This window comes from Pithys albifrons, chromosome 5, assembly GCF_047495875.1.
Source record: "Pithys albifrons albifrons isolate INPA30051 chromosome 5, PitAlb_v1, whole genome shotgun sequence".
Taxonomy (NCBI): domain Eukaryota; kingdom Metazoa; phylum Chordata; class Aves; order Passeriformes; family Thamnophilidae; genus Pithys; species Pithys albifrons.
In genome coordinates this window covers 700,906-711,987 of record NC_092462.1, presented here as the reverse complement: position 1 = coordinate 711,987, position 11,082 = coordinate 700,906, and the positions used below count along the sequence as shown (strand labels likewise).

Sequence of the window (11,082 nt, the reverse complement as noted above, 5' to 3'; positions counted from 1 at the left end):
GCGCCCGACACGCTGCCCGAGGGGCACGCAGCAGGTACGGTACCAGGGGGCCTGGGCACATCTGTCCTGGGGGGCTGCAGCCCGTGGAAGCTTTGGGAAGAGGGCAGCAGCAGGCACAGGGGAAAGGGAGGCTGCACATGGTGTACCGGCGGGCGGCGGTGCCACAGCGAGCGCCCGACACGCTGCCCGAGGGGCACGCAGCAGGTACGGTACCAGGGGGCCTGGGCACATCTGTCCTGGGGGGCTGCAGCCCGTGGAAGCTTTGGGAAGAGGGCAGCAGCAGGCACAGGGGAAAGGGAGGCTGCACATGGTGTACCGGCGGGCGGCGGTGCCACAGCGAGCGCCCGACACGCTGCCCGAGGGGCACGCAGCAGGTACGGTACCAGGGGGCCTGGGCACATCTGTCCTGGGGGGCTGCAGCCCGTGGAAGCTTTGGGAAGAGGCCACACAGCTCCTGGTTAATGTTTGGGCCCCGTTTCTTTGTGAGAGGCAGTGGAATGGTGCCAGTGTGTTTTCCTCCCACTGGTGGCAGTTAATGCTGTCTGAAGGCGGCTGCAGTTGTGTTGGTTGGATGGATGTTGTCACATCCAAGGATTCCCCCTGCCTTGAACATAATGTGGTTGGTCCATCTGAGAATAATTACCATGTCTGAGAATAATTACCCTGTAGTTTAATCCATTTGCTTGTATGTTTTTTTTAATTTTGCTCCAATCCTTGCAAGCCAAGGCCTTGCATAGTGAGGGCTGAGGGTGAAAGAGCAGCTCTGCTCCCTGTCAGTGCTCTGCCTGTTTTTCAGCATCCCTCAGCCTTTCAAATTCCTGTTGGTATGTTGTTTGCATGTTGTTGGAACTCTGAAGGGTTTGGGAAATAGAGGAACAATAACATGCAGCACACAGAACTAGAGCTCCTTGGCTTTTGGTGTCCCAACAAGGATATTCCCATTCAGCTCATGCTTCTGGGGGGCTTAGCCCAGAGAAGAGGAGGTTCAGGGAGGACCTTCAAAGGAAGTCCAGCTACCTGAGTGGATGTTATATCCAGGTGGGATTCAATCCCTTCTCACAGGTAACAAGGGACAGGTCAAGAGGAAATGGCCTCAAGTTGTGTCAGAGAAGGTTTAGGTGGGGTATTAGGAAAAATTGTTCCTGGGAAGGGTGTCAGGCATTGGGCTGCCCAGGCCAGTGGTGGAGTTGCTGTCCCTGGAGGGATGTGGCACCTGGGGACATGGTTACTGGTGGCCCTGGCAGTGCGGGGGAGTCGTTGCACTCGATCTGGGAGGGCTTTTCCCACCTGTACAATTCCATGCCCAAGGTCAAAGCAAGCTGCCCAAGCCCGTGGAGCCTGAGGAGATGTTTGCAGTGGGGCAGTTGTCACAGCTGCACGTGGATGGCATGAACATCTTCCTGGCTCTGCCCTGGCCCTGCTGCCACCCCTGTGCCTGGGCCAGCGCAGAGATGGGCTGTGGCAGTGAGGGAGTGCAGCCAGCACAGCCAGCAATCCAAGTGCTCAGCAACAGATGACTCAACCAAACAGTGACTAAGATAACTACTTAAAGCTGTTGTCAGTGGAGTGGTTGCAAAAGCTGGGAAATGCTGTGTCAAAGCCTTTCTCCACTGTGACACTGAGGCTGTTCTCCCTACAGAAAGCCTTTTTCTGAGAGGAGAGCTTCCAGCTCTGTGCAAGAGCTTTCAGTCTGGCAGGACATCTGGTATTCCTGCAGGATTTTATAGCCTTTGGGAATGGGCTGGACACTGCCCAAACAGACAGAGTGAGTGTAGGAGTTTTGAGAGGAAAAGCTGCCACCCTGAGAGCAAGGGTTTAGTAGTGGTCAGTGCAGGGCAGATGAACTGGTTCATGGGCTGTGTTCTGGCACTGAGCACACTCAGGATCCATCCATGGACTGTGTTCTCCTGGCACTGAGCACACTCAGGATCCATCCATGGCTCTGGTTCATGGACTGTGTTCTCATGGCACTGAGCACACTCAGGATCCTGGCATGTCCTGTGTTCTCCTGGCACTGAGCACACTCAGGATCCATCCATGGCTCTGGTTCATGGACTGTGTTCTCATGGCACTGAGCACACTCAGGATCCTGGCATGTCCTGTGTTCTCCTGGCACTGAGCACTCTCAGGATCCAGCCATGGGCTGTGTTCTCCTGGCACTGAGCACTCTCAGGATCCATCCATGGACTGTGTTCTCCTGGCACTGAGCACACTCAGGATTCATCCATGGGCTGTGTTCTCCTGGCACTGAGCACTCTCAGGATCCATCCATGGGCTGTGTTCTCCTGGCACTGAGCACTCAGGATCCATCCCTGTCTCTCTCCCACTTTTCTTTATGGCTGTTCTCTGTGGTGAAGTTTCAGTGAGCTTTCTTAGGTGGGGACCCGAACTCTGGGGTTCTGGAGCAGATCCAGGGATGGCTGGAGCTGCTGGGCAGGATGGGCTCAGCCTTCCCACCCCAAACAGCCCCTGTGCTGATTGCTGCCTGTGATGTCCATGGCTCTGGACAGCCTCCTTAAGGAATGACAGCAGCAGGTTGCACATATTGTGTTCATCCTTTGCTTTGTGTAGAGACTGGTTTCTTTAGAAGGTCCTTACAGGAGGCACTCCAGGAATCACATTGGGAATCCTGCCCCATTCCTGGAGGGAATTGTTCTTTGTGTGTGTGCACACCCACCTTCATTAATTATTGTCTGTTTATACTTCACCCTTTTCAGTCATTCTGGTGTCAGTAGGATCTCCTGCATATAAATGGCCCTGAACATTTGGGGGTTGTTTTGATACCAGGGAAATGTGGATGGTTTTGTACCTTCTGTGCTTATAAAATGCCTCTGCTCTCAGTCTGTGGAATCAGGGAAATGTGGATGATTTTCTGTATTTTGACAGACTGGTGGCAGGATTGACTATTTGTGTGTCGTGGGGAATCTGTCTGAAATTCAAAGGATCTTGTCTGACTCTCTTCCCTGGAATCTGATCTTTGCTCTGCTTAGTGAGGCAGTGCAGGGAAGCAGCAGGTCTTGAGCACTAAACATTAAAATCATGTTATAAACCTCAGGTTCCACTTGGTCCCTGTGATCTCCATGGCACAGGGTGAGTGTGTTCTCTGGGCTGGAGAGCTGAGCTCAGGTTGGTTCCTCTGAAGCTCTTCCTCCTCTGCAGCATGGAAACTCTTGAGAGAACACTGAGATGCAGGAGGATGAGACTCTGGAGATGTGTTTTTAAACATCTGGGATGAACATCTGGGCAGGTGTGGTCTGGGAATGGTGTCAGGGAGCAGGACCATGTCTGGAGTTCCCTATGGGTGCAAATTCCCAGGACAGTCTCCTGAGAGCTTCTCCTTGTCCCGTTGCCCTGGGGTGACGTTTGGAAGCTCCACTTCCCCCAGTCAGTTCAGTCTTGATCCTAAAGACAACCAACATCTGTGCTGCTCCCTGGAGCTGAGTCCTGCAGGTACTGGGGTCAGTGTTCATCTTGTCTTATTCCCAAATAATGTCTGTGAAATCCAAACCAGTTATTCTTAAGGGCAGAAAGAAATGAAGATCAAAGGCTCTGTGTCTGAGGGACAGAGAGCAAAGGAGCTGTGCAGACAGAGCTGGAAAAAAGTAGAACAATGTTAAACAGCATTTAAATAAATCTTGAGGATTTTCTCACCAGAACAGCTTTTTGCTTAGGGACAGAAAGGAATTCTCTCAGGATAAGCCTTAGTTTGGGAGGGTTTGGAAGTCTAACAATGATATCATTCTGTCGGGGTGGGATGGAAAGAAGCTGCTCTTTGTTAATAAGCTGAGAAACATCACCAAGAAGTGTGGTCATTAACCCTATTCCTTGAAAGCATCCAAGAAACAGCAGCAACAGGCTGTAGAATTTACAATCCCCTTTGCACCCAGGAGGCCTTCTGTGCAAGTTGCACTGAGTCAGGCTCAGGAGTGTGGTGAAACAAACCCCAAATTGTATTTCAGGAGCCTCAAAGCCTGGGCCAAGTGCTCTGAGTCGGTGGGAAGGCTCAGGCTGACGTCAGTGGGACCATGACACAGGGTTTGGATCCTGCTCTGCTCGAGCTGAGCTCTGAGAATTCCATTCCTCTTTCCTCCTGTTCATTCAGTTATTATTTTTCCCATGCACTTTCTTGTCCTGTGGTAGAATGATGACAACCAGCCTTGAGTGTGGAGGTTGCCCAGCCTGGTAATGTCCTCTCAGCTTTCCTATTTCAGCCTCCTCTTCACATCACAGTGTTCCTTAAATGACAACCTGGTCACCCAGAGAGCACTTGAGATGAAAGTATTTTGTAATTACTTCCTACCAGTGGGAAACAAGGAACAGGAGCCTTTCTCTCCCAGCTCCTTCAGAATTTTCATTTCCCCAAGAACCCAAGTGCCTGTGTGTCCGGTGGGGTTGCCATGGCACTGCCTTCCAGGGTCTTTGTCCCAGGTGGGAAACGTGGAGGAGGAAGAGATGATTTGGGAATGGCTCCTGGTTGCCTGGGAATGAAAGCCTGGAGCAGAAGGTGGAAGAATGGGCAGACTCTTGGCTGCCTGGAAGCCCTCCCTGGGCCCTTCCCCAGGCACATTGGTTGGTGGCTCTCAGAGACATTGTTGTGCCAGGGGGTCTGAGCTCCTTCTCAGCACAGTTTCTCAGGACCTGTGTTGTGGGGGAGGATGTTTGAGGTACTGCCCAGCCCACCACAGCAGTCTGTGCAGTCAGGAATAATGGGAAAGATGGGAATCATTGCTGTGGAGGCTGAGCACACCACATTGTGTGACACCCTCTGTTCACTCTGGGCATTCTTGTATGATCACATTGTTATTTGGATTGGAAGGGACCTCAAAGTTCAGCTCATGCCACCCCTGCCATGGGCAGGGACACCTCCCACTGTCCCAGGGTGCTCCCAGCCCTGTCCAGCCTGGCCTGGGACACTTCCAGGGATGATGGGGCAGCCACAGCCTCTCTGGGCACCTGTGCCAGGGATGCCCACCCTCACAGGGAAGGATTCCTTCCCAATATCTAATCAAAAGTCTCTCTCCAGCTCTCTTGTAGTGCCGAAGAAAGGCCCACAAAAAACTTGCATTGGTGGCAGTAACCTGGGTGATCTAAAGACATCCTTAGCCAGAGCTGCTGGAGTTTCTGCTTTCAGTTTAGCCTTCTGTAAAATTGAAACTTAATTGGATTCTCTCAAGTTCTTGATTGCAGGTTGGTTGGTGGGATGGGGCTTTTTCTTTTTTTTTCAGATAGCAGTTTGCTTAATCAAGGGAAAGGTAATCAGCAAGATGGAACAAGAACAGCACAGTACAAAGGAAAAGGAGTGCTGGTGATGGATGTACTTAGGAAGTAAAAGGAAACCCAGAGTTTGTAGCCGAGGAAAAGCTTGTAATTTGTTTGTTTAAGACAGAAGTGTGAGCAGGAATGGTTCAAAAAGTGCTGTGAAGTGCCTGCTGTGCTGTGTCTGTGCTGGGAGGTTGTGCTCAGGCCCAGGGATGGGAGCAGGGACATCCATCTGCTGAACTCATCCTCTGCTCCTGGCAATAACAAAGGAAAATGGTTCTGAAATAAAACCAAGGGCAGAGGCCTCATTCCAGCCACAGGCACCCAGTGCCAGAGCAGTAAAACACACAGGAAAATCTGTACCAAGGGAAAATTGGAAAGCTGGAGCCAGGTCTGTAAATGCAGCTTGTGGCCACTCCAAGGCTCCAACAGTTTGCCAGTGAAAACTCCCTGTGCCCCCAGATTGCTTAGGAAGGAGAAAACCTTGAGCAAAGAGTGGTGATAATGAGAGGCAGAGGTTTCTAAATCCTGTGTAAGCAGCTGCTGCCATGTGAAGAAGCCTGTTTGGTTTATGGGTGATGTTCTTGAACTGTCTAGGAGAGGTGCAGACATGCCAAGGAGAGAGTCACCCTTGGGTTGTCCATCCAGGACTGAGCTCTTTGGCTCATTTCTGCTGCTGACTTTGCTGGGAAAGGTACACCTGAGGGGTAAAAAGTGCTCTGAATTTGGCTGAGTACAGGTGGCAATTCCTAAACCAGGTACACACCAGGACACCCCTGGCTGGGAACGTGGGAATGGGAAGCAGAAGAGACTGCCTTATCAGGGTGAGGTGATGGGAATTAAAGGTCAGGAGCTGAAGGCAATGAATCCTCCCACAGCCTGTGGGGGCTGAGGCTTGTTTATGTGTTTTACATGAGCATCATATGAATTTAGGGCAGAGATGACCACACTGAGAGACCCACGGAAAGGGGAGAGCCCTGTTCAGTCACTCTGCTCTAGAGTTGGTGTTTCATCTCTGTCTTTGATGGAAAAAGGAATTAAACCATTGCAGCTTGTGTTCTAAGATAAAATAGTCATTTCTGTACCCTGTGGCTCTTGCTGGACTTTCTCCCCCTGAATTTACTACAGCTCTGGCATTTTTCCCCACTGTGAGACACCTGGTTTTTATTGGGTTTGGTGCTCAGTGGATTTTAGAAACAGGATCCAAACTACAGACAGTTTAATTCAGTTAAATCTCTGAAAATGACTGAGAGGTGAACTTACCTGGTTTGCCTGAGGTGGGATGGCCCAGAAGTGGGAGCTGGAGTGACAGGAATGCAGCTGGAGCTGCCAGGAATGCACCTGGAGGTGACTGCCATGGGAGAACTTCCTCCTCGCAGCTCTCGCTGCTCCCAGAGGGCAGAGTTTCCTCAGACCCATTGCTGGGTTACACAAGTGCATCAATCCCTCCAAAATGCAATAGTAAAGCACCACAGAGTAACAGCATGACCCAGCTGTTGTTTGCTAAGAAAACAGGGGTTTTTTTGCCAGAATGCCTTGCCTAATCATTCTTTGGAGTACTCCAATAACGTGGGACAGGATGGGCAAGATAATTAGGGGTCTGGAGGTTATTAAAGTCACACGAGAGTGAGTCTGCAGTGTGAGCTGGAACAGAAGGAATGGATGTCTCAGGGAAGCTGCTGCTCCTGCATGGAGACAGGGAGAGGCTGCCCTGTGGGAACCCTGGGCTGGATTCCAGCAGACACTGTGGTTTGGGAGGAGAACCCAGGGAGGGATGAGGAGCTTTGCTGGATTCACTGTAGGAGCAGCCAAGGGAAGTGTTTTCTTGGTGCATCTTCCTCTGCAGCTTGAGTGGCCGGGCCTGGTTTTAAACATTCTCTGGAAAAGTTTGAGGACAGATTCATAGGAGGGATGCAAATAATAGCTTGGGTGCCTCTCTGGTGGATCCTTTGGAGTCTCCACTCTCCACTTGGCCATAGGCAGGCTGCTGCCTCCCAGAAATTAGTGCCAGCCTGCAGGGAACAGCTCTGTCCTTCCCCTGGTTCATGGCAAGGGGCAACACACTGTGAGTTTTCCTTCCTCTCCCATATTTCTGCATGGAATGCCAAGCAGTGGACCTGGACACGTGGGGAAAGCTGGACTCAGGCCCTCACATCCTCCATGGAGGACAGGGAGTGGTGGGGCATGTGAAATCATGAGCCAGGGCTCTCTTTTTGTGTGAAATGAATGTCTGTTGTAGCCACAGATACAAAAGCTCCATCACAAAGTTTGAAGCACAGTCTGTTTCCCAAACAACTGCATTCTGTAATCCTACAGGTGTCAAATAGTCAGTCAGCACCACCTGGTTGTTGTAAATTAAAATTAAAACTTCTAAATACACCAATCATCTTTTGCAAAATCCTAATAATAGCAACAAATCTTTCAGGTGCTAAAGAATTCAACTGCAAAAGAATTAAACACGTTGTAAACTGAGCTTTTTCAGTCCCTTCTGGAAACAGTACCAGGTGAAACAAGGCCATCCTAGGAACTTTGTGCTTCCTTGTGGAGAGCTCTGCTCTGCTGTTCCAATTCTCTGCACTAGTAGTTCCAGGGAACATAAAGTCACAATTTCCAGGAGAAATAATCGTTGTGCTTTTCTCTCCTGGACAATAAATCTGTCAGAGGTCTCAGGGTGAGAGGCAGCAGTGGCTCTGTCCGTGGGTTCCAGCAGTCAGAGCTCGGTGAGGGGCAGTTCACAGAGTCGTTTGTTACCTAATCTGTTTCATTTCCGAGTTCTCAGTTTAACCAACAGCCAGTGAGTATCCAGGAACCCCAGAATTCAGTTTGATAACTGTTCTCAGTAGCTTGTCCTTGGAACTGCACTGCCACATCCCTGGTTCTGCTCAGGTTCTTCCCCAGCCAGCTCCATGTTCCTTCCATCCCTGAACTGCAAACTGAATTTGCAAACAGATGCATTAGGGGCTGTGCTTTGGTATTTTAATGGTATTTCTCAATTTGCTTTTACAGGGTTGATTCTTGGTTTATTTCAAGCCCTTTCTCTTAATCAGTTTGCAGAGTCCTCCCTGCCAAGAATAAGTAACAATATTATTTTCATTGCTTCCAAGTTTCTGATGCTGAGAACATTTACTACAGGAAGCACAAAGCATCCTGCTTTGGTTAACAGTTCTCTTGAGCAGGGAACACAGGGGGAGATAAATCAGTGAGCAGGCTCTGGCCTTGGAGGGCTCAGGCAGCACTGTGGGGGCTGATTAGACTCTGCCTTAATTGGAGAGAGCCTGATGAAGTTCTGACCTCCTTGGTTCTGCTTCCTTTGCTCTTCCCTCAAACATGCTCTTGATTTTTGCTGCCCAGACAGACTCATCATTCCTATTTATTTTGTTACATCTGAAGTTTGTCAGGCTGCTTGGAAAAACAGGACAATGAAAGCCATCTGGGCATGCCATGCACTTCCCTTTGGAACCATCTGCAGCGTTCCTGGGAGCATCTCTGCAGCTCTGCAGCAGCACAAGTGTTCCCTTTCCATCTCCAGCCTGCTTGGGATTGCTGAGAGGGAAGGGTGTTGGATAGGCACTGAACCCCAAGTGTTCCCTTTCCATCTCCAGCCTGCTTGGGATTGCTGAGAGGGAAGGGAATGTGATAGGCACTGAACCCCAAGTGTTCCCTTTCCATCTCCAGCCTGCTTGGGATTGCTGAGAGGGAAGGGACTTGGATAGGCACTGAACCCCAAGTGCCTGTTTCTCTGCTGGGCCCTCTAATGCCACTCATTTGGGATGTCTGTTTCTGTGTAAAGGAGAAACTGGGGGTGTCTGTGGGAGGAAGTGCTGGAGAGGAGCAGCAGTGTCTGCTGCAGGTCACTCCTTGCCTGGATCTGTAGCATTCCAAGCTGAGCATTTGTGTTCTTGAACCTTTGCCATGCAGGTTGGCTCACAGCTGTAACACTCTGTGCAAACCCAGAGTCCTCTCCCTCCAGCTGCCCTGGCTCCATTTTTAGAGCCTCAAGAAATGAGGCCTTCAATTCCTTTCAGGAGGGAGAAGGCCCTGTGTGGATTTGCCATCCCTTCCCTGAGCCTCTCAGGGGGTGGCACTGTGCACAGGTGTCCCAGCTGCCCCAGAACTCTGCTTTGGGCACTCCAAGGATGGGTTCCCACCTTCCCTGAGCCTCTCAGGGGGTGGCACTGTGCACAGGTGTCCCAGCTGCCCCAGAACTCTGCTTTGGGCACTCCAGGGATGGGTTCCCACCTTCCCTGATCCTCTCAGGGGGTGGCACTGTGCACAGGTGTCCCAGCTGCCCCAGAACTCTGCTTTGGGCACTCCAGGGATGGGTTCCCACCTTCCCTGAGCCTCTCAGGGGGTGGCACTGTGCACAGGTGTCCCAGCTGCCCCAGAACTCTGCTTTGGGCACTCCAGGGATGGGTTCCCACCTTCCCTGAGCCTCTCAGGGGGTGGCACTGTGCACAGGTGTCCCAGCTGCCCCAGAACTCTGCTTTGGGCACTCCAGGGATGGGTTCCCACCTTCCCTGAGCCTCTCAGGGGGTGGCACTGTGCACAGGTGTCCCAGCTGCCCCAGAACTCTGCTTTGGGCACTCCAGGGATGGGTTTGCAGTGAGGGCAGTGAGGCAGAGGCACAGGTGGCAGGCAGGACTCTGGCTCTAATGCCAGGGAGGCTGGGGCAGCAGCTGCCTTGCCAAGGCAGGGAAAGGCAGTTTCCATCTGTGGTGCTGGACTGGGAGTCCCCCTCAAGTGCTTTCCCTTGGAAGAGCAGAGTTGGACAACAGGAACATCTGTAAAACCTTTAGGTATTGGGCCCTACTGAGCCTCAATCAGCACCTTCTGTGGAGGGTCACTTGGAATGATGTTGACAGCTTGAGTGGGATGTTCAAAGACTCTGCAGGTTACTGCCCCAGGTAGAAGTGGGGAAGTTGATGCCCAGGGTTTGGAAGAGGCTGCACAGTGGCAAAGCTTCAGTCCAAATTAAACTTCCCAGATAGTCCATCTCACTAAGGACTTGCATGGCACTTGTTTGTCAGGATGTTCAGTTCAGTGATCATCAGTTTGTCAGTGATGTCTGTGCCCTGGTTGGGCTGTGGGGGCTGTTTGCTGTCCCAGCCTGTGCCCCACCTTGTGCAGCTCAGCCTGGGTTTTGGGGCACCCCTTCCCTGTGGGGTGGGGCCCAAGGAGAGCAGCCCCAGGCATGTTGCTGCTGTTATCTGGGACACTGCTGGGGCCCATGGACTGTTGGGGAACAGCTTGGGCCTGCAGAATTTGTTGCTCTTGGAATGCTGACTTACAGTGCATCCATGGAAAAAAAAGCAGGAACCCAAGTCCAGCAGCACTCAGGGACAGTTTCTAGTTGGAGCTTTGCCTTGCTATTTCTGCCAGTGGAATTTTGAAAAGTGGCTGCAGTTCCTTGTGGCAAGAAAGAGAGGCTTATTCTCTGTGAGTAATGCTTGGATGCACTTGGCAGAATTGGGATTACTTGCTGTGCTGCCACTTCAGCTCTTCTGCTGTGTTGGGTGGGTCTCTCTCCTGCTTTCAAACAGCTTTTCTGCCACCTTTGATTGTCACTCTCACATCCCCTGGGGGCTCCAGCCACTGCAAGCACCTTGCCAGGCTGGGATCCAGGGCTGGGATAAGCTCATCTCTGTGTCAGCTGGGGCTTGAATCCAAGCTGCAGGTGGCACTGAAAGTGCTGCAAACCATTCTCTTCATTTCTTTTGGTGCCTTGCACTGTCTCCCTTCTATTCCTGCAGTATCCCTGCACTCCTGCAGCACAAAGAGGATTTGACTAAGCATTTCTTCACTGTAAGTTTGAGTCATTAAATT

The 11,082-nt window shown here is 51.3% G+C and overlaps 1 protein-coding gene across 1 annotated transcript in view; it reads left to right on the top strand.

Moving 5' to 3' along the window:
• The first annotated feature begins 297 nt into the window (after positions 1–297).
• Positions 298–11,082, top strand: part of LOC139671985 (A disintegrin and metalloproteinase with thrombospondin motifs 3-like) — a 38,634-nt gene continuing 27,849 nt past the window's right edge. Inside the window, exon 1 of the mRNA XM_071555295.1 lies at positions 298–374. Coding sequence (XP_071411396.1) covers positions 308–374 — 67 coding nt within the window. The 5' untranslated portion in view covers positions 298–307. The remainder of the gene's footprint in view (positions 375–11,082) is intronic.